The 26,847-nt window shown below is 40.9% G+C and overlaps 1 protein-coding gene across 2 annotated transcripts in view; it reads left to right on the forward strand.

The window, feature by feature from the left end:
* ankrd50 (ankyrin repeat domain 50) overlaps window positions 1–26,139 on the forward strand; it is a 38,292-nt gene extending 12,153 nt beyond the window's left edge. For both annotated transcript variants that reach the window (XM_008421148.3, XM_008421149.3), the window contains exons 3-5: window positions 4,458–4,690; window positions 19,043–22,587; window positions 24,592–26,139. In XM_008421148.3, coding sequence (XP_008419370.1) covers window positions 4,458–4,690; window positions 19,043–22,584 — 3,775 coding nt within the window. In that variant the 3' untranslated portion in view covers window positions 22,585–22,587; window positions 24,592–26,139. The remainder of the gene's footprint in view (window positions 1–4,457; window positions 4,691–19,042; window positions 22,588–24,591) is intronic.
* Window positions 26,140–26,847: the final 708 nt, after the last annotated feature.

Here is a 26,847-nt window from a genome sequence, read left to right on the forward strand (position 1 = left end):
AAAATGTATGACTGTCAAGCAGATTGGAGATGGCTCCAAAAGCAGAAAGCGAACTATAGCGTGGGGCATTCTGAGTAATCAAATGCAACAGTCTAGCTCCAACAGGAGAAATGGCTTGTAAACTCTTGCCAAAGACAAAAGGGAAAACCTAAAACTGCTAAAATCTGATGCCTCTCCATTTTATTTACATTTTGTGAAGAATGAAGTTGCCCTCAGTGTGTTCAGAGGTTTTTGAGTCATTTTCTTTAGTGGTTCTTAGTGTAGCGCCACCACAGACGAGGGTGGGAAAGAACAGGTTGCTCAGGGGTTTTGTTAGTTTGACAAAGTACAGTGTGAAAGTGAACCGCAACAGCTGAAAATGTAACATATGTTTCAATTTTGTTTCCCAATTGAACCAGACCATCAGGCATGAATACACCTCTAGTGTATCTGAAGTATTAAATTACTTATGCTAGGTTGAAATTTACAGTTAAGATTGTTTATGATGCACAAACTGATGCAATGTCAATCCCTAAGATTTTTCAAACCTAGTTCTGCTCATTTCACCACTTTGGACAAAAACAACAAATCAATGGTTTTTAGAGAACTTCAGAACTTTGCAAAACTTCATCAAACCTGATAAAACTTTGACACAGATGAAAGCAGACTGACACGGGCGCTAGTATGCAAGTAAGCAAAGTGTCTACACCTGGATGTTCAAAACATTTGTTCTCAGGATGAGTCTCTCGCTGCTCTCCTTCTCAGAGGAATCATTGCAATACTGACCTGCATAATGTCAGACCTGAGGAAGAAGAACGATCTGCCTGATGGTAGCTTGGTTGGATTTGGGTGAGTCAGGACATGACTCAGCTGTGGCTCCGTTCTGTGGCGCTGAGCATTCCCCTGACTGTGGAAAGGCACTCAGCAGAACCTCTCCAAATTGGCTCGATGTTGAATGAATTGGTGATTATTTTAATGAAACAAGAGGAACGCTTCGTCCGTTTGATTTCGTTGCCTGGAGCTTCACATATGACCATTTTTCCACGGTTAAAAGTTATATTGAGAGCATATTTTGACTCCAGTGCCGCTTTCTGTGAGCATGTGGGTCTTGGGGTGTGCTTTGTGACTTTGCCAGTCCTATAAAACGAAGAGCGTGAATGTGCGAGGCTCTGAATCGCTGCCCAGTGCAGCTCTGTCAGCCAAGACGTCTTTACTAAACATCACACTGAAAGCTTCACTTTGTACATTATGATTGCAGCGACGGCGACTGCAGCCTTCAACACAACATGACAGATGGGGATCGCGTTTGATTCATACAAGACCTCCCTTCCCCCGATTTCTCCACGTTAAATTGCTTTTGGAATCAATTTGGGCTTTTGTTTAGAACCAGAATAAGTAGTGCATAGGTCCATGGCAATGGTTTTTAGTTTTCCAGGTGTGCAGCATATTTCTTTAACGAATGGAATCGGCTTATTTTTTCCCTCCAGCTCCCATACCCTGCTGAGTTCTTCTTTGTCTGGAATCCCTCCCTTTTGACTCTTTGACAGCCTGAAAGTAGCTGGATTGTGAGGGAAGAATGCTGCTTTGTTTTGCCCACTTGCTGTCACTGTGGATTTGATTGTCTCGGTAGGCAACGTGGCCTCATACACAACCATTCACACACTCTCTCACAAGTCACCCCTGCGGATGGACATTCCCTTTGGCAGGACTCCCAGATGGCGCTGCAGGTTCTGTGTGGGCTGTGACAATGAGACTGAGTGATTGACTGCACAGCTAAAAAGGCTGAGCAGCACTGAGGTGCAGCGTGACGGTTAAAAGGCATTAACAGTGCTTTTCATTCCAGCTGATGGTTTACATTGCTTAGATAAAGATTGCAGCTCAAGGTTTAAATTTTAAAACTGATCATTTCTTACTGCTAAAATGTGGAATAACTTTGGAAGCCAAAAATCAGAGCAGTGATTTATTGAGCTTAAATATTTGTAGCATAGAAGGTTAGCATGATGGATTGGTTCAGGATGCTGAACTGATATGACCGTTGCCAGACTAAATAAATTGGGCTTTCTGTTTAAGATTATTACATTTTTGAAAAAACCTGGATTTTTTTATTTTTTACTAACAAGCTTGAAGCCATTTGAGATCCTAATTGTCTAGATGTCTCTATTTGCAAGGATTATTAGTCTCTTTGCGGATACCGACAGACCTGAATGCTATGCTAGCATGTCCTTGTGAAATAAACTGATAATTATCCCTACATCCTATTTGTGAACTTTATCACATACTAAACACATAGTATGCAATCATACATTGGATAGTTTCGTAAACATTTTCTATAAATCTGTTGTGAAGAGTGCAATCTTTTCTTCCATCATTTGTAGGGACGGCAGCACCAGTCGGTGACTTAAAATGCCTAAAGAAGCTAATAAAGACAACTGTTTCTGTTCAGGATTCTTTATTAAATTAACCTAAGCATCCACTTTATAAAACCGTATACAACAGTAGTGTCTTCAGTCAGAGGCTTCATCGCATACACTGTAATACAGGCTGCTACAGGAGCTCCTGGCATCACCATCTACAAGAACTCTTTAAGGATTTTTGTAGGCCTGACAACATTGGATTTCTCTTTGGGATTGAAGTGCTTTTGCATCGAATTGAATCACTGAGCAGGAGAAGTAAACTGTTGTTGCAATTTGCTCTGAAGGCCTTTTATTTTTTTGAAAAGATCTTACTTTGGAGCCAAACGTTTAGTGACGGTCTGTTGGGCCGGCAAGATAAGTCTCGATATATCACCGTTTGAGCATTTAATGTCAAACCTCACAAGCGGCGTCTGTTCCATTAGAAGAGAGTGGTGGTTAAAGAGAGTGTCCCATCATCAGCAAGGTGACAGATTTTTATCTCTCTGACACCCACTTGTGAAGAGCCTCAAACGCCCCCCAGCTGCGTCTAATCCCCAGTCAAGTTCTTACAACCATAAATTCATTTGTTCATCCTCTTAAACGTCTGATTAACCCAGCGGCACATTCAAATGTCACTTAAAGGAAATCCTCTGATCCTTCATCACAGCCAGTCGAGCTGGAAGTAATTTTCTGATTGTTGGAAAACGACACCTTCCCAAAGGAGATCTTGTGGAGTCGCAGTGGCTCAGAGGTCTGTGCCAACACGAACATGGCTGCACAGAAAAAAATCAAATGAAGCAGAATTTATTGGTTGCTTCACTGAGCATTTATGTGTGAACTTGCCTGTTGGCGCTGAAAACTGCAGATTACATGTCTGGTTTGCACTTTTCTGCTGATAACGGCATAATGCAGCGTTTAGCTGTGCTCAGATTTGTATTGATGTGGAGATGATACAGAATGTTTTACATCATGTTTGCTTTATCGCAGGATTTCACATGGCGGCTGCAGATATTTTGGCGTCGGTATTAATGTTGTAGGGAACATTGTTAAACTTTGATGCATAAAACTGTTTTCATGTTGTGTAGTTTTCAATCAAAGCCCATAAAATCCCAAAGATTCTGATTTTTTTTTTTTCTTTCAAGCTCAGATTATTGACAGTTTGGGTTGGACAGAGATGCATTTACTTTTATGCTTTTTTTCCCTTTTCATCCATATGGACTATGATGTGGTTTGCTTTGGGAAAATCATTTGTCTGTTGTGAGTGACATTTTAGTGCTATGCAGCTCCACGAATACTCGCACCCCCAGAGCTGTTTCCACAAAAATCTATCTTTTCTGAGATTTTAAATTATTAGCCTCCACATAGTGTTTTAACACTGTAACCATAGGGAAGAAGGTGCTCTGGTCAGAGAGACTTATGTTAAATGTTTTGATCTACATGCAAAATATTATATGAGGGGGAACTAACACCCCAGAACCATGTGGCGAAAGATGGTGGTGGGAGCATCATGCTGTAGAGATGCTGTTCTTAAGCAGCAGTGGTGCAGGTCAAAGTTGATGGGGAGGTAAATTGAAATTAATCCTTGAAAAATATTCACTGTCCAACAGGGAGCAGCAAACATGCAGCCGGATGTAGAATGAAATGGTCTAGATCGAAGTTTGTGTTTTAGAATTGCATAGTCAAAGTCCCTAATGAGGAATTACAGAAGGATATTTGAATGTTGTTCATAGATGGTCTCCCATGTGTACCTGAGCTGGATTTATTTTGCAAACAAAACTTTCTATCTCAAGTTGTGCAACACTGGTAGGGACATAACCCACAAGACTTGCAGCAGATTTGTTTGTGAAAAACTGTGAAAACCATGTCAGTTTCCTTCTACGTCACAATTATAGTGACGTTTGTACTGGTCTATCACATAAAATGCTAAAAAAAACATTAGTTGTTTCAATGCAGCAAAATGTGAACATGTTGCTGGTGTATAAAAACTTCTGCGAGGCACGATGCGATTGCAAATGAACATGTAGAACAAACAAAAGTCAAAACGTGAAATGTATCTAACATTTTCTCATCTCACCGTTCCGTCAGGTGTGTCCTTCTGCCTCTGCTGAGCGTAAAGCCGCCTCAGCAGTCCCTCTTCCTGCTTGTCGACTCCATTGATGAAGGCTCCCAGCTGGGTGAGGGGGAGCAGAGGTCATCGCCGGGGTCTCCCAGGACGATCGCCGAGCTCCTCGCCAGTCACCACGAGTTCCTGCCTCCCTGGCTGCTGCTCATCTGCTCTGCACGCAGGCAGAACAAAGCCATCACCAAACTCTTCACAGGTACATTACCCAGTTCTGTCTATTGATAACCATAAACAGGAAGTTTAAAATGACAGTTTGATTTTATTTGTCCTCGTTGGTGCAGCTGTGTCTGCAGCATGATTTGTTTACTGTTTATTTTAAGTTGTGCACAGCCTTCCACCAACTCTCCAAGCATCACAACTGTGGCCCTTTTAGTGTTGCTTAGTGTGCTCTAATGAGACTGTGCCATACCAGCTGCTATTATCTCCTTGTCAGTCCAGCAGCAGTTTACTCTGTGGAGATGAGTGGGCATAACATTACACTAGAAGCTCTCTGCGTGGGAGGATGTTTTCCTTTGCAGCCTCGCATTGCTGCGGGTTCCTCCCTTACTTTCCCAAACCTGCTAAACAGAATCTCACCTCTTGTCTTCAATGCTACAGATTTCACTAGAAAGCAGGTTCATGTTAAACAAGAACAGTTTGTAACATGAATTGTGCTATTTATAACTGTGTTTATAGTAGAGGAGGAGCTAGCAGTTATTTTAGTAATTAATTATTGATTATTCTTACAATTAATCAGATCAAAAAAACTCATTCTGCATATTTTTTATTTTTATTTAACCACCTATCCCCTTTTATGTAATATTAGGAATAAACTACATGCAAATAAACACCTAATTTAGTTCCTTTTTTAAAATAAGAAAATGAACAATTCATTGCCTAAATTGCAATAACATAGAATTCCTTCTGTGACAATTTGATCATTTGTAGCAAAGGATGCTGGAGCGAAAATGACACTTCTAACATCAAAATGTGAAAAGCTCAGCCCTTTCTGCTTGAACTGACCGACCAGTGAAAGTCCATTCATCTGGTCAAATACAGCATTGAATTGCAGAGGGTGAGTGGGTGTTGGTTAAAATACATAGCATTGCAATTATTATTATTATTAATATTTAATTTTGTGCAGCTCCAGTAGCAGCAGGTCCACTCCCGCCTCCCTCATCAACGTTTTTAAATTTGGCATTGCTTTTGGTTTATTTTCAGGATCTGTATTAAAAACAGTTTTCTAAAACTTTGAGCTTTACAGCAACACAGTTTGGGGGATAAAATTGACTCTGTTTTTGCACCAACACAGTTTCATTCCACGTTTATGCTTGCTTGTGGGCTTCAGATAGATTTTAATCTAAAATTGGATTTTCATTGGGAATAAATCAGATAGAGGAGCTGGCAAGAGTATATATAAAGTCCAGAATGGTTTTTAAGAAATGTTTGTCTCTACCTAGGAACTTCAGAGCGCCTTCTATGTCTGGCAGCTTGATTTTTGATCATCTCATGTTTATCCGATGAGCTTCTGTTGTTTTTTATCTGACATGGCTAAAAAGATCTTCATCTCAAATCTATCTGATAAACTGTCGTTATCTCAAATTTCTTTAAACTCTGTTTTCCTTCCTCTTTGATTGCACAGCTTTTGTCAGGCTTTTATTGTAATTCCCCAGCAAATGCTTTTAAAAGTAATGGTCTCCTTTCAGAAAAGTGTGAAAGAGCCAAATCTACACATCAAATGTCACGGCCACAATTTATAAAGTGTTGTGTTTTTAAAAACATTTTCAGCAGAGTTTTCTCCAGACTCAGTCTTCAGATTTCAGTTGTCTTATCTCTTTTTCCTTCTACCTCTTTTTCCCTCTACTCTGACTTTACTTAAGTCTTCATTTTGTTTCTTGTTTGTTTTACTAGTAGCCTATACGAAGACTTCAGGATATCAACTTGAGGGCATGTGTCCACTAAAAATACACTTCCAAGTGTTTACAGTTGGGAGACGATGGTGACCTGCCAGAAAAACTCTCATGCTCTCGCACAGCCAACATTTTTTTTTTTTTTTGCACAAGTGGCCTATTTTGTCTCTGGCCAAGCGTTCTGTGGGTTTCCCAAAATTCCAAGCTTATTTTGATGAAGGCGTTCCAGATCAGAAGGTTGGGTTAGTGATTTTGAGGCAAATCCTGAGCACTTCATTCTTTCTTTGGATTGGTGCATAAAGGGGTGAGCAGAAGCGATGACTTCCTCCTCCAAGAGCAACTCTGTGAATTCCTCAGCTCTTGCTGAACTGTTATTCCTTGTGTCTGTCCGCGAGTGGAATGTGCTTTGGGAAGTTTTCAACACCTCTGAGACCAAGCAGGAAGACGGAGTCATACCGGCTTTCTGTAGCAGAATGCCTCGCTCGCATCCGCTCGGCTAATGCTTCGCAAACAAAGAGCGGTCTGTCCATGAGGAGCAGAACAAGAATTTAGCACACTGTCTGACTAATATTATATGACCACTCCAGCTTAATTAGGCCCAACGCTTGTGATATTCCTGGGATGCAAGTCATCCTAAAACTCAGGATGAGTCTCAATCCGCAGTAGCGGCACACATCTGGTGAAAGCTTGCTTTTCTTGTGCCGTCCCCGCTCTGCAGGCCGCGCTACTGTAAGGGCATGATAGGGGTAGCAGAGTGGAAACACTTAGGCAGCGATTTTGTTTTGGAGCTGGGGAGAATCTGTGCCAATTTAACAAGGCCTCTGGCAGGGAGACGGCTAGGGAAACGAGGAGGTTGGTGGGGGGTTGAGTGCTTAAATAGAAAAAGCTTCTCAAACCTTATTTTTTAAACTGTCTGTCATAATAATTTCTTCTTGGCAAAGATGGTGACGCTCCCTAAAAACCGAGCAGAATCGTCTCTATTTTATGATCCGACAAACATTTTTCTGCCGGCTCTTGTTGCTTTACCTTTCAGAATAATTGTGTCGCTTATGGTCTCATCTGAATAATTACCACCTAATTTTAATCACAGGCTTCTCACAGTGTTTGATCCACCCCAGTGTGTGTGATCTTTTTATCGCGCAGAGACATCACTGAACTGTAATAGCTACCATCTGCCCAATTCATGCCTGTCAAAGTCGGTATTTCTCAAGTAGAATCTGCAAATTCACTCATACGGTAAGAAGGGAGTACTGCATGGAGAATAAGAGAGGAAGTGATCAAACCTGTGTGATTGGGATGGCACACTGCAACCTTTACCTGGGTAGTTTGATTACCGTATTTTCTCATTGAAAGCAAGTTCAACTCCAGAATATTGTAACAAGAACTGCTCTGTCTTCAAGGCATACTCTCTGCAGCACATCGCTGATCACATACATGGTTGTCATCCAGTAACAAAATTAAAACCTCCATCAAACCTATAAATGCTGGTAATGCTGTCCAATGCATCTGCAGTGCATCTTCTGTGATTGTACCCAAACTCATACTCTGGTGTTCATTTGACCTGCCAGCTACTTGTAAATCAAATTACACATTTGAGTACAGCATTTCTTTAAGTGCAGGTATACGCTTTATAATACACAGGGTCTCCGCTGTGTTTGGTGATCTGACTGTCGGAGGATCTGGTAATTGCTTAATAACACATTACTCAACTCATGCACTGGGTTCCTGTCTAGACGTGCCAATTTCTTGGAAATTAAATAATTTACACAGCCATTTTTGGTCTGCATGTACACTAAATTGGTAGTTAAACTGCTTTTTTTCCTCCCCAAGTAGTGCACATCTTGTTTGTCAATGGCATTAAACCCTTCTCAAACAATGTGGAAACAGCATGAAAAGTGAAACGCTTGCCTTTGTGATGATGTTCCTTAACAGATGAATGAAAATCACTCCAACCATGATGCACATTTTTCATGATCCATGCTTAAACATGAAAGCGTAGAAGCTGGGGTAGTGCAACATGTTTTTGTTTTGCAAGCATTTAGGACTGGTGGGCCAGGCATCAAAATAAAAATAAACCAACAAATTAAATGTTTTTTGTTCTTGTTTTTAGTGTATGCATCTGCTTTTGTACAGACCTCAAATTGCCTTTTCAGCTCTATTCTGCTTGTAACTGAAAACAGCATTTACCTTAAAGTTAATTCTTTGACTCCTTTTGAGGAAGTCGGGTGATTTCTGCCATCTTTGCCGTGGCATTTGCAGTGACTTACCCAACTCAAGTTATTTGTTGTCCCCGACTTTCTGTTGAAGAAATTACATGGTAGTATTTTCTATCCCTGGTTGTATTACTCCAAACGGATCAGGTTATGGTTGTTGTAGTTTGTGGCATAGGGAATCTGTAGCTTAATGATTGGTTTACATTAAGTTGCTGTGCTCCTGCAAAACCAACCTCCTTTTTGGTACACATACATCTTTTGTTTTGAAATATTTTCTTTCAGTTGAGCAGCATTAATATCATCCTGCTCATGTTTTAACATGAGATGTCCTCATTTGAACTCATAAGCTCAAAAAAGTTTCGTTTTTGCATCCCTCAAAATTAGGTCATAAATGGTAATTAAGATAAATAAGCTTTGGCTTTTGTTTATCGAGTCCTCTTCTTAAGGCATCACAGAATAAATCTCATATTCTCACCCATAGCTGGTGACGTTATCTAATGCATTTACCATAAATCTAATGTGTTCCAGTTGTGATTGACGGTCAGATGCTCTGGTAGAAGATTCTGTAACATAAATGTTATGTTTCAGCTAAAAGAGATTAGATACATTTATCATTAGATTTCCCAAGTGTCAGTTAAAAGATGCTGGTACTAAAATCAATCATTTAAAAAGTGCAATTCAGTAGTTAATCTTTCAAAAATTTGTAATTATAAATTTTAGGAATTTATAATTGTAGAACAATTCTGTGTACCTTATGTAATTAAATTGATGTATTTTAACTGCTGCTGCATTTAGCACCAGTCTGTTTTTTTTGTGGATATCAGATCAATAATATAAATAAAACAGAAGACTTGCGTCCTAAATCTCTGAGCAAAAGCATGTGTTTTATCATCTCCTCTCTCGATCTAAACAAAACAAAGATTGGTTATATTCAGATGGAGCTGCTGCGTCAATAACCAGTGTGATTAATCTCCTCATGCAGACAGAGACGGGTAACAATGATCAGTGCAGTTCAAAGGAAAATGAAACAAAACACTGCAAGCGGAGCTTTAGGACTTGGAGACAAAAACCTGCAAGAAAATGAGATGTTCATGCATTGATCAGATGCTGGTTCAGTGCTTAAATATATTCTGCTGAAGCTGTGAAATTTAATATCTCCAACTTCACAAACTGCCTCTCCAGAGCTGCAGGAACTTCAAATCGATATGCATCATCATTAGAAACGTCAGCATTTTAACTATCAGATTTTTCGTCCAGTTGTTGAAAGGGGCTGTTGGCCCCCATTAAGGAGAGGTTAACCACCTAAAAACCATGACGATAAAGACTTCCATTGGGGATGAATCATAGCTTTGATTAAGATGGTTTTATTCCAGTTTTAGTCTGAGGAAAATGGACACTTCACAGATCTGCTTTGATGAGATTTATGCTGCAAGAACTTTTGATATATGGGTTTTACTCATTTCCTTGAAAAACGACAAAATGTGTTTTGTGCTTTAGTGCTTTTATTATTAGTAATATTTTAAGTTGGGGAAAAAGTTTAAAAAGAAAGGAGGAGGTAAAAGTAGAATTCACATTCCTTCAATATGAAAAAGACACTTTCAGGATATTGTGTGTTTGTTTGCCTGCTTGGGGGAAAAGTTAGCCCACCCTATCAAGGACCTGAACCACTTCTCACACCTTTGCTCTGCCCACCATGAATGGAGCTTTATGAATTTAGCTTACCACAGAGACAGGAGGGATTTACCACCAACGATCACAAATAAAAAGACCAGCCCTGTTTTTAAGAGTGCGGCCTCCTCCACCTCTCTCTGCAGCCCCGCGGGTGAATCTGACACGAGCGTAAACGGTCCCTCCGCAAGAAGGTCAACAGAACTCTTGACTTGATGTGTTTTGTTTTCCTCACTTTTTTAATGCTTTCTTTTGGGTGAAATGTAAGCGCTCATAGGAGGGAGCATGAGATCTTCTGGCTGCCTGACAACACAAACACTGCCGTGAAGCAGTGAGGCCGGTTTATTTCTTCTGGTCTTAGGAATTCTCCCCATAGAAAGACAAAGAGCGCTCGGCTTGACGACTCTTCAGTAAATGATGTTCTGTGGCATCGTTTTGGACAGCTGTATGTAAAGTGGTTTCGAAAGCAGCAGACTAATTTTAAACTTTTTTTACAAGAGGTTAGATGCCGACAATTTTCTTTCTGAGGTGGGACAAAAAGCCCAAAAGACTTTCAAACTGACTCCAAAAAGTTTTGGCCGTTCCTGAAGCTTCACCAGAGACACTCCAGTTCAGAACTAAGCCACGGAGCACATTTGACGAACCCCTCCTACCACAAAGCCCTTATTGTCCTCTTTAGTCACAATTTCAGAGTAACAGGACCAAGGACGCCACCTTTAATTCACTTTCCCTCCCTTTCTTTAAACCAGCTAACAAGCTGAATTATGTCCATATTCTTGTACGAGTTGTCGTCTGTGAGGCTGCATGCTGAGCATCACTTTGGATGACTTGAAGACCATAATCCCTGCTGAATACAGTAATTTACCACCATGCAGTCTGACAGCCAGGCTAATTACAGGTGTACCATGTCTGCATGTGTAACACCTCAGATCCCTCCATGCAGCCACTCAACATGGTGCATGGTGAACAAAGTGGCTGGCCTCCTCCTCCTCTTCTGAGGTGATGCCCTTCGGTATGTGGCAAGCCTGTGCCACTTCTATGAACTTAGGATTTTTCATTTCAAGACTGTGGTGCAGACTTGCTTTTTTTTTTTTTTATACAGATGAAGACTGTTATTAAGTTTTAATTTGACCTTTGCAGGAATAAGAATTCCTGGGCTGTTTCTCGGCTGGTTTGGCTGCGGGGGGAAAACATCCTAAAGATTTCTCATACCACACAGCCGGCGTGCCAAGAATGACTCTGCAACTACTTGATCCACAGCAAACTTTTCCAGCTTTTCCGATTGCTTGATCGGCTGCATGGATATGCGAAATCTTTCCAAAACGCTTGCAGACCTTCCTGCCAGGACTTTTAGATGGTTGATGATAACTTGATGGCAAACAAAAGGCCCTGGATGAGCTAGAGGGAAACATTTTCTGTGCAGGTGGATGGAAACCTAAATGGGGTCACTTGGAGGTCAGCCAGTGTACTGATGAACAAAAACAAGAGCGCAGATTGAGGAAATCAGATCCTTTGTGGGGCAGGGAACTCTAGAAGGTATTGTGGAGAAAAAAACTAAATCAACATTACAAACCTCTTAGTTTTAAAGAAGGAATTTAAATTGAAGAAAAGAAAATTTAACACTGAAGTTTCTTCCCTCTGCACATGGTCTGATAAATGCTAAGATTCAGTGAGGATCATGCTGGCTTTGTGTTTTATAGTTGTGTTTCAGATCTACTCCACATATAATCAGATATATGGGAAAACATATTTTTATGCGCATTGGACTTTTATCCATACGAAAGCTCATTTTTAATATCACTTAAAACTGGAGATTTGAGAAAACTCCACATTTGTGTTTGCATGTGCAGATGGGAAAACAAAGATTTAGGCTTTTGCACATTAGAACCTGAGACGAATAATGTTGCCAAAAGTAGTTCAGCCGATATAAACAACAAACCTCCTGGTGAAATGTCTAGTTTCTAACAGAAAGTCATGGTTGTTTTGAAGCAATCTGATTTGACTGACAGGTTTTAGTTTTGTGCTACACTGCCCCCTATGGGTTTGGCATGTCTGGGATATTTGTGCAGGTTCATGAGGATGAAAACGTTTCTGAAATCGGTCCCGTGAGTATGATATATTTTATAAAACAATGTTGCGGATGTATTAGTGTACAAGGCCTCACTCTCTGGAGTTTTTTTTCTGCCATCTGCAGCCTGAAGCCCTGATGTATAGTGACGACTCAGTCTGTATTCATCAAGGAAGAAGAAGAGCGAAGGCACCCACATGTAACCAGGTGCGCTGCCTTTGACTCAGCCTCTTGTCATCAACTTAATGGGATTCTATCAATCAAAACTGGAAGAAAAACTGATGAGACTGATCCATATGACTGATGCAGATTTTTTTAGGCGGGTATTTTCTCTCTTTTTTTTTTTTTAATCACAATCTAGTCATGTAGGTAAGCTGTGCTGCACAGATGGATGTAATCCTGTTAACCTCCCCCATCACCATTTCAGCTTTGTTCAGTTGCCTTACAACAGGTTTGACTGGAAACGCATTCAGTTCCCACAAAAACACAGCAAAAGGCGTGTTTGGGCAGGAATGCTTTCATATGCTCTCTTCACTTCACGCTAATTAATTACCAAAGTGTAATCATTTGCTTCTGGTTGGTTATTACAAAAAATAATTAAATGAAGATGATTTGTTGCAGCTTCTTAGTTCAACTTACTATATTTATGGAGGCTCTTTTCATGCTGTTTGTGTGATCAGACTCTCAAAGCCTTAAATAATAGCACACTTTCCGCTGTTTGCAGACTTTTGGAACCGACTCTCATCCACATACTTGTGTTTAGGAGGTTGGCGCTCTGGTGTTTTTTGGAGCGGGGGGAATCTGCAGCTGTCGAACAGACGTTTGTTGAGCACAGGTTTACTGGAGAGCCTGAGGAGAATGCAGCGAGGCTTAGGTTTCTGTTTTCTTTGTGGATCCAGTGACTAAAGAGGGTGTCTTGGAAAAGAACATGTCGAATCAGAGAAGCCGTCACTCTAAAACCCTGGTGATGAGCACGTACCGCTAGTTCCACGGCGCACATGCATACCGTCGCGTTTGTCATCTGAAAACATTAATCTAGAAAGCAAACAGGCTATCTGTTGTGTGGGGTTCTGTCTCCTGTGGCTGATATCCAGTCCTGTAATGAGCAGCAGCTGGCTCGGAGGCCTGCACTCCGGAGCTGCATCCCTTACCCTGATCAATGTGCCTTTTGTTTTGTTTACCGGTCAGTTTTGTTCAGAGAATTATTCTATCAGATAAAAAGCACAAGATGATCAGAACATGTTCAGAACTCTCACACTTTGGGTTGCCTGAAGTAATGGTGCCAAATGTAAGTGAAAAAGGCCAATAATGGCATCTGGAAGGCTTCTGAATGTTTGCAGCTGAAGAGACTTGGTGCATTCTTGAGTCTCACGCAACTAAGCAAGTGGCAAGTTTCACAACTTTCCCTCTTGGTTGTTTACAGCTTTATAGAGCTATAACACTTATGTGACTTCACAAGTCTATTCAAGAGAAAAGCAAATCTGAACTGATCTTTTGTTGAAAGAAAAATGAAAGTCTCATTAACTGAAACAAAAGAAGATACAGTGGACCACGATTAAATTATTTGTGAAAAATTTGCCCATTTGCAGATTTTTTTTCATTCAACATATCTAAAGTATGCAAAAGAAAACAAATGCAGCTTAGTAAGCGGAAATACCTAGCCGCAATGCTATTGACATCAATGACATGCTATTGGCTAGCGTTTGTAAAGCAGCCAATGCAGGAGTGCCATTCATTTTCTTTGGTGCTGATTGGCTAAGAGCAAAGAAAAGGAAAACTGGATGTTGGCCTCTGCTGTAGTTCCAAGATGGTCTCCACTGTGCATATTAATTCATTTGAGCTGTTAAAGTAGGCAGTTACAAGCATTTTATGAGGGGATCCAAGTATTTACACATTTTAACTATTCGTGAAGAAAATTACACACACAATTAAATTTCGATCTAGTTAGTCAGGACATTTGAAAGTTAAATATTTAGCCAAATATCAAGGTTTTTATATTTTTACGTGATATACACAGACTTTCTGTTCTACAGAGCAACTCGTGTCAAACATGCAGAAATTTGAATATCATCAAGAACCAATTCTTTTGACTTTTGAGTTTTTTGTTAATGTTGATTATGGCTTACAGTTGAGGAAATTTTAAAAACTAGATAACTCAACCCAAAACAAATATTTAATAGGGAAATGTGGGCCTACTGAAAAATGTGTTTACTTATTGTACAGTTCATGTTGGTTGGGGCTCTAATTCATTATTTGCTGCATCAGCAGCAGGTGGCTTGAATGCGATCAACCTGTGGCTTTATAAAAGTGTTAAAAAAAAGCTCAGGTTGCTTTGATTATGTCCTTTAGCTTGTCTCCATTTTGGGCTGTCAAACCTACAACTCCACCCAAATGGGGAGTGTAGACTGTCTGAAAATGTGCACTTTTGATTAATGCCTTCATTTTAATGTGTTTTAGGACTGTCATTAATTCACAAGTTGTCATCAGATTTTGATCTTTGCAAGTTGGTTTCCCTTTGTTCCAGTTTTTTTCATTTGCTAAAGTTTTTTATTGCTCTGCTGCTTCACAAAATTTAGATTTTCTAAACTTGAGAAAAGGAATTTGAAACTCTTCTCCTACAGTGGATGTCCAACAAAGCGGAAATTATTGAGTACCTTTCAACACGTAGAGCAACTAGAAGAAAATGTCTCTTTTGGCTTCTCTACCAGAAATGTTCTTTGTTGCTAAATAAAAAGAATCCTTTTTGTTCCAATCCAGGCAACAGCTGCAGTTTTATCTCTTGACTTCTCAGTGAATCTCATAACTGTTGCCAGTGACTATCGGTGGTGAAACTGTGGATCAGAAACTAAATACCTGAACAGTTTTTTTTCTGTTTCCTAGAGAATGTAAGAGGCAGTGCAGCATCTCTGTGTTTTAGGTCTCTTGGTTTCCTGCAGGCTCTTTTTGTCCGTTTTCCCTTCTAATGGCCTCTTTGCTATTCTGAGCGACTTTCCTGTCCCAGCTAGAGCAAAACCAGAAAGAGTCGGTCAGGAAGAAGTATGAGGCTCTCATACCCATGCATGACAGGAAACTAAGTTCTAAATTAACATCTACACTTGTGCTCCTGGGCTAACCGAGGTACTTGGTATTCTGCATTAGCCTGAAAAGTGAAGAAGTGAAGGAAAAATGTGCATTAGCCGGTTTAGCCTTAAAAGTTGAATGGAGGACAAATAAGAGGAAGCATGAAAAATCCTCTGACACCCTCATGGGTTTAGATTTGATCTTTTATGTCTGAAGGTTGAACCATTGACTACAGGAATGCACATTAGCACCATCCATATGATTCTTTCAATCATCAACTGTCTTTCTAAATAAGTCTTAAATTGATACGCGAGTCAGTTTTCCTTTTTGTTTCTTGAAAAATTGTCAAACTGAGCAGCAAGCCAAGATTTTAAAGTAGAGGTTTGAAAAATAAACGGTTTTCAGTCAGACAAAGAAAGAATTGCTTCAGGGTGTTTTGGTACACTGAGATACTTTACATGCTTCCCATGAATCCAACTCCAGGACTGCAGTGGGAGCCGGAGCAGGAGGTCATAGAGTCAGAGAAGAAGAGTGTGGAACGTGGTCTCCATGAAAACACAAGACTGAAAGTAGGTCTGGGTCCTAAAGCACTTCTAGCGTCCGGTCAGTCATCAAGCGTATTGCTGGGAAGAGACAATTTTTGATAAATAATTCAAAACATTTGCAATGTGTCATTTTTTGTGTTGGGACAAAGTGAAAGCCTCAAAGTTTTTTTAGTTTTTGTTTTTTTTAAACACTCAGTTTCTGTCATGTTTACAGCTTCAGAAACATAAAACTCGTCTGCTTGTGTTATTGTTCCTTAGCACGGATGAGTGAACATAAATGCAGCGATTGTTTGCCTCGTATTTACTGACAACATGGTGAAGTAACTTTATTGCTCATTTGTTTGGGACTCCAGCTCCGTAAATCTCTCAGAGCTGATCTTTGTCAGTAGAGAAGGTTGGTAGAAAAACCCCTGATAACTGATGATTTATACACAACAGAAGAAAGTAAGATGATGGTGGGGCATCAGAGAGAGAGTCTGCCTATGATAAAATCCAAAATTTCAGTGAGATCTTTCCACTATTATGGATTCAGTAACTCAGTAAAATATTTTTTGATTGGGTCACTGATGCATTCGAGTTGGAGACGATAAACAAAAAGGTACCAAGCACCGGTCAGGGAGAAGTCAGTTTATTGCCTACAACATTTACAAAGTGGTAACATCTGTCTCATGTTAGGACAGCGAAAGTTTTAATATGTATGTAAAATGTATTTTTTTAGGTTAGAAGTTCGGTGTGAGAGTCACTACCAGGTGGAGCAGAAGCGGCGCTCCGTCTATGAAATATTACTACCTGTAGCGTAGCAGCGGTTCAACAGCGAGAGCAGAACCAGCGTCTTGCATCGCAGCTCGAAGACTTAAAGAATTTTGCGGGTTATTTGTTTAGCTTTCTGACAGTTATGCTAATCCGGGTGAGTGTTTGTAGCTGTGCGCTGCTTTACCTGCTATCTGATCCTCGATGTAGCCAAACTCTGTCAAGTATGGCATTGTTTTTATGTCGTATTAGCTTCGTTGTGTTGATGCATTTTGACGTGCTTCAATTTTCCGCCGCAACACACAAACTTCCCCATTCACTCAGTGCGTTATAGTTCCACATCGCTTAGGATTTGTTGCTGCCCGTTTGCGCAGTGTGAAGGAAAGAGGAGACCAGCTGCACAGGCAGGCTGCGAAATGAGATGCAGGTGATCTGTATCGGCAACAAGAGACCGTGATCGCCGATCATGCACTTTTTCCCGAAAATTGGTCGATTATGATCGGTGACCGATCGATCGGCACACCTCTACTAAATATACTACAATATGTATTAGTACACAATACAAAAGCATGTCAAGTAGCATTCCACCTAGATATTTTGGCTACTTTTTTTTTTTTTTGGTTATTTTATATATGCATGCTTTACAAAAAGATCCACAAGTAGGCTAATTTTTCTCAATCTCAATTAATTTAGTCACATGTCAGAGAAAATACTGAACACTTTACCAGGAATAGGTGTTTGAAAACTTTAAAGAGTTTTTCAAACAGTGACAGGTAAGCAGTTGCCAAATAAAGAATAAGTAACATTTAGAAACAAATATTACCTTGAAGCTAAATCACATTCGCTCAACTTGTTGAAGCCTTAAAATTCAAAGTTTCGTACTTGAAAATCAAAATTTGTCTTCTTTAACATTGGACTCGACTTGAGACTGACTTGTGACTTGCAGAACAAAGACTTAAGCCTATTTTTTCCCCATTTTCATATTTATAAATAATTGTAAACATGAGTTATTGCAAAAGTTTCAAGGACAAAGTGAAACTTCTATCGTGAGCTGCTGCTGGGGGGAGTGTGCTTATCTTGAACAAACCCAGGAGCAGGTGATAAAGACAACCTTGTCCTCCTTCTGTTTACCAGGATCTGTTTACTAAACTGCCGGTTAGTGTTTGGGAGCTGCTGTTAAACACATCAGAGTTATCAGGCTTGCAGCTGTGTAGTCACCATTCGGCCCAGTGGGGTAAACTGACTTTTTTCTGCCTGGAAAAATAACTGTAAGATGAACACAGAACTTCATCAACCTTTCTGATCTAAATCATGTTCTAGAATGGGTTTTATAATGGAAGCAAATGTCTTAGCTCTGTTTTGCTAACAATACTTTTAAACTTAGTATTTTCTCACCAAAATAATAAAATGTAAATATTAAAACCACAAGAAATTTAATGTAAATATTTCAATGTAAATTGAGTAAAATGCTGGAGTATATAGAGCCTTTCTGGTAACTGTGTGTCTTTTGTAAGTATTTACTACATTAGCTATGCCAAGGGACCATCTGGTAGCATGTTTTTCCTTTCTCAGTGGACCTCAAAGACCATGGGAAATGTAAATAAAAGAATACGGGAGTGCTGCAGGCTGGACAGACTATAGATGGTTTCAACATGAATGAGAGTCCACTTTATGTCCATTAGCCAAAGCTATTATGAGGCAATTTTCCCATGTCTTACAGAGGAATCCCATTAAAATCATTCATTAGGACTCATTGTGATAATTAACTTTTACAGTAGGATTTTAAAGATCCATGTGGGAGTGAGGCTTGTGTGAAACATTTACAGGCTGTTGATGTTAGGACTTGTGCTTCCATGTTAATTTTTTTCTCAAGGTGTTTAGGCAATGACCATAAAAAATATATTTGAATAAAATTTTTAGGCCACATTCATTTTAAAGTTTGGCATTAACTGATCAGACCTCAAATTTTCTCTACAACAGAAACTGAAAGTTTCAGCAGTTGCCAAGGCTTGGTTTTCATCTATATTTTTTTGAGCTGATTGCAAACACCTGCTGATTTGTTTCTGTTTCAAGTAGCCAGAGGGGTTTCATTCTCAGTTCCTATAAAAGGCTCGTCTTTAACAACATAGCTGCTATGGAAATTAAAGGTTTGCTTCACTTAATCACCTGAAGCTTTATGACCAACAGGTTGAAACTGGATATGAATTCAAGATTATTTATAACCAGTGTGGGAAAAGTGACTCTTTAACTATGTATTCTTCAAAAAGGAGTTGCCATTTGTATCTTCATGCCCTTTTTTTTAGATGTTTCTACTTATCACCCCACTCATCTAATGCACTTTGTTTTTGTTTTCAGGATTCCGCAAAATCAGCCTCGACGATCTGCGGAAGGCCTACATCGTCAAGGATGTGCAGCAGTACATCCTTCACCGGCTGGACCAGGAGGAGGCGTTGAGGCAGCACCTAACCAAGGAGACCGCTGAGATGCTCAACCAGCTTCACATCAAAAGCAGCGGCTGTTTCCTGTACCTGGAACGTGTTCTGGATGGCGTGGTGGAGAACTTCATCATGCTTCGGGAGATCCGTGACATCCCAGGCACTCTCAATGGGCTCTACCTGTGGCTCTGCCAGAGGCTGTTCGTCAGAAAACAATTTGCCAAAGTTCAGCCCATTCTTAACGTAATCTTGGCGACTTGCAGGCCACTTACAGTCAAAGAACTGTACCACGCAGTCTGGACCAAAAACATGACACTGACCATGGAGGAGTTTCAGAAAAAGATGGACATTCTCTCCAAGTTGTTGGTCAATGGCCTTGGGAGCACTAAAATCCTTTTCCATTACAGTTTTGCAGAATGGTTGCTGGATGTGAAGCACTGCACCCAGAAGTACCTGTGCAATGCAGCAGAGGGCCATCGGATGTTGGCCATGAGCTACACCTGCAGAGCAAAGCAGCTGAAGCCTCTGGAAGTGCAGGAATTTGCTTTGCACCTCGTCAACTCCAACCTGCAGATTGAGCCCTGTAATCTTGCTCTTTGGATGGTCTGGAATGGAACTCCCACTAAAGACTCTCTGAGCAACTCCATACCAAGAGAGCAGGAAGTTCTGCAGCTTCTCGTCAAAGCTGGTGCTCATGTGAACAATGAAGATGATCATGCTTCATGCATTGTACAGCAAGCCCTAGAGCGAGAGGACTCAATAAGAACATTACTTGACAACGGGGCTTCTGTAAACCAGTGTGACTCTAATGGAAGAACTCTACTGGCCAATGCTGCATACAGTGGAAATCTTGATGTGGTTAATTTGCTCATATCTAGAGGGTCGAACATGGAGTTGGAAGACAACCATGGACAAACGGCGCTTACTCTAGCTGCGAGGCAGGGTCATACCAAAGTGGTCAACTGCCTTATTGGTTGTGAAGCAGACATAAACCACACGGATCATGATGGGTGGACCGCGCTCCGCTCTGCAGCTTGGGGCGGACACTCTGAGGTTGTGTCTGCTCTTCTTTATGCTGGAGCCAAAGTGGACTGTGCTGATGCAGATGGTAGAACTGCACTGAGGGCGGCGGCTTGGGGAGGCCATGAAGATATCGTGTTAAATCTTCTTCAGCACGGAGCTGAAGTCAACAAAGCAGACAATGAAGGAAGAACGGCTCTCATTGCTGCAGCATACATGGGGCACAGAGAAATCGTGGAGCACCTGCTGGACCACGGAGCTGAAGTTAATCATGAAGATGTCGATGGGAGGACTGCCCTGTCTGTGGCTGCTCTCTGTATTCCTGCTAGTAAAGGTCACGCATCTGTCGTGAGCCTTCTGATTGACAGGGGAGCAGAGGTTGACCACTGTGACAAAGACTGCATGACTCCTCTGCTTGTGGCTGGCTATGAAGGACATGTGGATGTAGTTGATTTGCTCTTGGAAGGCGGGGCTGATGTGGATCACACAGACAAGAACGGGCGCACCCCTCTCCTGGCAGCTGCATCAATGGGCCATGCATCTGTGGTCAACACGCTACTTTTCTGGGGAGCCGCTGTGGATAGCATTGACAGCGAGGGAAGGACGGTGCTGAGCATCGCCTCGGCTCAGGGAAATGTGGAGGTGGTCCGAACTCTGCTGGACAGAGGGCTGGATGAGAACCACAGGGACGACGCAGGCTGGACCCCGCTACACATGGCTTCGTTTGAGGGCCACCGGCAAGTATGCGATGCTCTTATTGAACAAGGTGCTCGCTGCTCAGAGGTGGATAATGATGGTAGAATACCACTGATATTGGCTGCACAAGAGGGACATTATGACTGTGTGCAAATTCTCCTGGAGAACAAGTCAAACATTGACCAGAGGGGGTACGACGGAAGGAATGCTCTCAGGGTATCTGCACTTGAGGGCCACAGAGACATTGTTGAACTGCTGCTGAGCCATGGTGCTGATATAGACTGTAAAGACGCAGATGGTCGCCCAACACTCTACATAATGGCACTTGAAAATCAGCTGGCCATGACGGAGTATTTCCTTGAAAACGGTGCAAATGTTGAAGCTTGCGACACGGAGGGCAGGACAGCCCTCCATGTATCCTGCTGGCAGGGACATGTTGAGATGGTGAGGCTGCTCATCAATTATCATGCTGACGTGAATGCCTGCGACAATGAGAAGCGATCTGCTCTGCAGTCTGCAGCGTGGCAGGGCCACACCAAAGTGGTTCAGTTTTTGATAGAGAACGGAGCACATGTGGATCATACGTGCAACCAGGGAGCAACTGCTCTGGGTATAGCTGCCCAAGAGGGACACATCGATGTCGTGCAGATACTGCTGGAAAATGGCGCAGACCCCAACCACGCTGATCAATTTGGCCGCACGGCAATGAGAGTGGCAGCAAAAGGCGGACACTCAATGATCATTAAAATCCTAGAAAAATACGGAGCCACAACATTAAATGGCTGCAACCCTTCCCCCATTCATACCATGGAGGAGAAAACACCTTTGGCAGTGACCGGCAAAATGCATTCCCTCACCATTAAATCGAGCAGTTCTGGCAGCACAGGGGTGGGAGACGTGCAGTCATCTGGACGCGGTCTCCCCGACGGACCCGTCCACGCTTTCAGCTCGCCATCAGAATCTCCCGACTCCACTGTGGACAGACAGAAGTCATCCCTATCAAACAATTCCCTCAAGAGTTCAAAAAACTCCTCTTTAAGAACCACGTCGTCCACGGCTACAGCTCAAACTGTACCCATTGACAGTTTCCATGGAATGACGTTTACAGAGCAGATTCAGCAGCACTCACTGCCTCGGAGCCGAAGCAGACAGTCGATTGTGTCCCCTTGCTCTACAACAAAGTCCGTTAATCAGCAGCCATCGTCTCCAACCAACGAATTTGAATGGTCTCAGCTGAAGTCAGGTCTGAAGTCGGCAAAGGGAACTAAGACAGGAAACGGAACTCAAAACAGCAAAGCAGCTCTGGGAGACAAAAAGAAAACAAAAAACAGTGGATCCAGCCAAGGCCAGGTTTTGGAGTACGAGATGACCCAGTTTGATAAGAGAATGGCTTTCAACCAATCAGTTGCCAATATTGCAGTGAAGGATCCTCACTGCAAGATCATGATCGGTGGTTCCATGCAACAGGACAGAGGCCAGTGCCAAGACCCGTTCTTCATCCAGCCACAGAGCTGCTCAGAGAAGAAAAGGAACGGGATTATGACCAACCCCAAATATCACCTACAGGGCAACCAGGTCTTCTTGGGTCGAGTGTCAGTTCCACGGACTGTGCAGAACAGGGGCCACCAGGATGTGTTAGAGAACTACCCCATTGGGGAAACGGAGCTGAGCCTTAAACAAGCCCTGAAGCTGCAGATTGAAGGATCCGACCCAGGGTTTAACTACAAAAAGGAGACTCCGTTATAGCTGGTAAGAAACCTAACAGCATGTTTTGCACTGAATGGAAGACGTGGTGTGAATAGATTCATCACCACTGTGAAGGAAGGTCAGATTTCATTATTTATGGCAGGAGCATAATCAGAAACAGATGTTTTTTTTAGAAAAATCCAAGCTTTGATTTAAGCACATTTATCAATTTCAAAATCACTTAGGTCAAAATCAGTGGTTCTTAACCTGGGTTCGATCGAACCCCAGGGGTTCGATGAGTCGGTCTCAGGGGTTCGGTGGAGCCTCTGCCGCGGAGGTACAGACACACTTGTGTAAAGTCGTGATGACGTCCCGCTTTGCCATCACTTGCTGCAGAGGATCACGTTACATTGCTTAGCCAATCAGAGCTGCGGAGGAGCCCTGATTGAAGGAGCTCCACTCTTAGCATGGATTTGAACTTGTGTCTTTAAATACTTCAGCAAAGCTCACAGTTTTTACCAAGTTCTGTAGCTTTCGGTGTACTTCTAAATCTGCTCCTTAGTCGCATCTTTTCGGGGTTGCTACTGTCTCTAGTGGCGTGGGGTGGTAACACAACTAATTACATTACTAAATCAGAATACCGCAAAGTCTTTATTTTTATTATTAATTTTTCATTCTCTTAAGAATGTAGAGCTAATTAAATGACCTAAACACCTAAACACTTTAAAGTGGTTCCAGTTTCTCTCGATGGCCAACCTGTTGAAACTGTGGCAAATTTTAAATACCTTGGGTCGTTCCTGGACAGTCAGCTCAACTTTGCTGAAAACACTGATTATAGTTTGAAGAACTGTTCTCAGAGACTCTACCTTTTAAGAAGACTTAGTGACCCAACTAGACTCTAGTTGGGTCACCCCTATGTCTTAAATTTGGGGGGGGGGATCATATTTTATTTATCACTACAGAAGGGTTCAGTGAATACGCATATGAAACTGGTGGGTTCGGTACCTCAAAAAAGGTTAAGAACCACTGATCTAAATTATTAATACCCTTGTTAAAACTTTGTACAATTGCCTTTTGCCAAAAGTAGAACATGTTTTTTTATTACATTTTCAAGCTTGGAGCAAACTAAGAGGAATCGTTGACTATTCTGTACAATCTTTCTGGATTTAGAGTCGTAGGCCCCCTCTGATCTCTTCACCTCATCCTACAGGTTGTATAACATCTAACTTTAGGGAGGACCACTGATGACTGTGGAAGAACGTTGGTTAGTGTCCTCATGATATTTATTTAAAATCTCTTGGTTTTTCAAAGAGTTGGTAAATCCATGGACTTTAGTAAGGTTCTTATGGCCTTTTTATAGTTTTTCTTGGTCGTTTTAGTGCATTTCTAACACCACTATTAAGATTTGTGCAACAGCTTCTGTATTTCTCAAAACAATTGGTACAAACTACAAAACATAGTTGATAACCTGTGTGATAACCGTTTAACAAGTGTCACTTGTTAAACATGGATAGTTCATTCCTTAAAAACAAGTTTTCATGTCATTTAAAGTGCCATCAAAATGAAAAGTCCTGAGACTTTTGTTTATGAACCAGATGGCTTGACATGTTTCCATCATAATAGTTCACTCTGTGTTTTCAAATGCAAATAAGTATGATCTCTGTGACCCTGTCTGGAAATGCTCAGTAGAGCTCTATACTATTTTTCCAGATATTTGAAATCTACAGTTATAAGACATTGGATCCTAATGTTTTACATTTTACTGCATATGTTCTTTGCTTTTACACAATGCTGTGAACAAACTAAAGCTGCAAAATAATTTGCAATAAACATTACATTTATTGTGAAGGTATCTGTAGGTGTAGCAATAAATGATCAATCAGTAGTTTTGTCAAAAATAATGGATGCATTTTTCTCCATTTTACAGTAAGAGATTGTGCTCCTGCGATAAAAGATGCAGTTATTTCAAGGATTTTCACACCTCTTTCTTCAGTAGTGCCAACAATTTTTTTCCCTTCAAAACAAAAAAACCTAACCATATTCTTTTCCTTTTTTGGCTGTTTTTAGATGTTCTGACCACCATCCATCATGCTGACATTGGGGAGAATGTGCCAAAGCAACAGTTTCCGTCTGCATAACAAAACTACATTGAATTCCCCCCATCCTCCCTCCATGGGACGCCATAAAACAACTCTCTGCCTGCAGCGTATGTGAACTGATACTTTGATGTGCCTACATCTGTTACAGCCTTCTGTTTTCATTCAAAATATCATTTTAATTTAATGTTATACTATTTAATAAGCCGTGTATGCACTTTTAAAATAATAAACTGACGGACATACATGTTTTTTCCCCTTCGCTTTGTATCCCATTCATGTTTTATGAGCTGTTTGAGAAGAAACATGCCAATTCTTTCATTATTATTTTGTAGTATGTTGTATTTTGTCTCACTGACAGCAGTGTACCAGTGGGTGCATTGTCCCAAACAGACAGTAACTGATGTCATGGTTGTCATTCATTGCCTTTCTAGAGACCCCAAATAATCTGTGTTACCTTTGATCAGAGTGCTAAAACCTTTTGTTGCGTGTAACATTTTAAAAGCGGTTTACTGGGATATAAGGCGTATTTATTTTTTAGGAAAACAAGCCACTTTTGTTGCATTTTTATTTGTGTTGCATTCTACCATGGTGCTGTTTTCAGAGGATGCCTGCAGACATTTTGGGACTTTTTTTTGCCTTTTAAATATCTGAGCAGGAGGGAGGTTCATTTATAATGTAAAACAAATTTGATTTCGTCCCTATGGGATTTTTCTGTTTTTATATTGTATGTGTGTGTGTGTGTGTGTGTGTGTGTGTGGTGTTTTTATGTGCAAGAGTATTTAAGTAACCGTTGTGTATCGTCAGCAAGGTTTTGGTGCTAAATGCAGCAGTTTTTTTGTTTTCAGTTAGCATTTCTCAGCAGCTCAGCAAACAGAACTCCGGCTTTGTTTCTGTATCATTTTCATTATATTCTGCTGGACTTTTCAGGGGCGTGACACAAAAAGGGTTCAGCCATTAAGACAGCCCCTCGCTGTTGGTGATATTGTTTGAAATGCAGACTTTCAAAAGCCAAAGTTGAAACAGCATACACTGTCCCGCCTCTTCTCGGAGGAGGAGTTTGGTCAACCATGACTCGGAGAGAACTGAAACATCTGTTTCTTATGAACCGAGCGGAGCTGCTTTAGCGTTTACAGGCTATGTTACATCTTTGCAGGCTTCTCAAAATGTTAACGGTGAGCTATATTTTTGCCAAAAGCTGGGATTTTGGGGGAAGTAGAAAACTTATCGCATGCACAAACACCTATAAGCCCCCAAGTGAAACCTCTCTGTGTGCCACGAAGGGCGAATGGAAGGATTTTAGGCAGGAAATCATGATGTATAGTCTTATTGAACAGTTTTCTTGTTGGTCTCGAACCTGTTTTGTCTGTCCACTTTGATTTGACTCAGTGATTGGATTGTAAATAGCTTATCGTGTACATTTAACTTTCATTAAAATAATTTCTGTATTATACGAAGCTGAATTTTCTGATGTATATTAAAAGTGCTTAATAAACATATTTGCTTTACTGCTGAATAATGAGTCCTGACCATTTTCTCAATTACACCAAGATATGAAAAACAAAAAGATGTCTGGAATGTAGTGACTAAGCTACTTTAAAATCTACCAAGTTTCTTCAGCTAATCAACCTCATAACCTATGAATCAGTCTGAAGGATGAATGAATGCTTGTAATATTGAAATGTTTGAATTTCCAGACCTTCCCGTGTCACATTGTTTAAATCATGTATTGTTCTTTTTGTCGTTTTTATTTTTCCTCTATCCTACCTTTCATTTTCCTGGTTTCCCTTTTGTCCTTTCCTTGTGACCCAACTCCCTTCTCCAGGTCCTTTTTTATCCTTTTGTTTTTGCACAAAAAAAGGATAAACTTTGCTCAGCTCACCTCAGTATGTGGGTTGATCAAACTATCAGGATAAACGAGAGGTAATAAGAGAAATGCCAAGGCTGAAAGATTTTTTTAAACTCTTTACACTTGAAAGGCAAAAATATCTTATTTAGCTTAAATCTAATGACTGGAACTGTTTTTTCATGTTACAGTTTCTGTAAAATATGTATCAACCCAACCATCCTCTAGTGCAGAAAAAAAACAAAATAGGAGGTGTTTTTGGCTAACACTAAAAATCGAGCAAGAGCATTTTGAAGAGACCCACAGAAAATCAGTTAAAGTAGGTGAAATGTAAAATTACAGCAATAAAGTTGAGATTTGTGAGGTTTACTAAATTCTAGG

The sequence above is a fragment of the Poecilia reticulata genome, chromosome 10, assembly GCF_904066995.2.
Source record: "Poecilia reticulata chromosome 10, P_reticulata-male-v2, whole genome shotgun sequence".
In the NCBI taxonomy this organism is placed as follows: domain Eukaryota; kingdom Metazoa; phylum Chordata; class Actinopteri; order Cyprinodontiformes; family Poeciliidae; genus Poecilia; species Poecilia reticulata.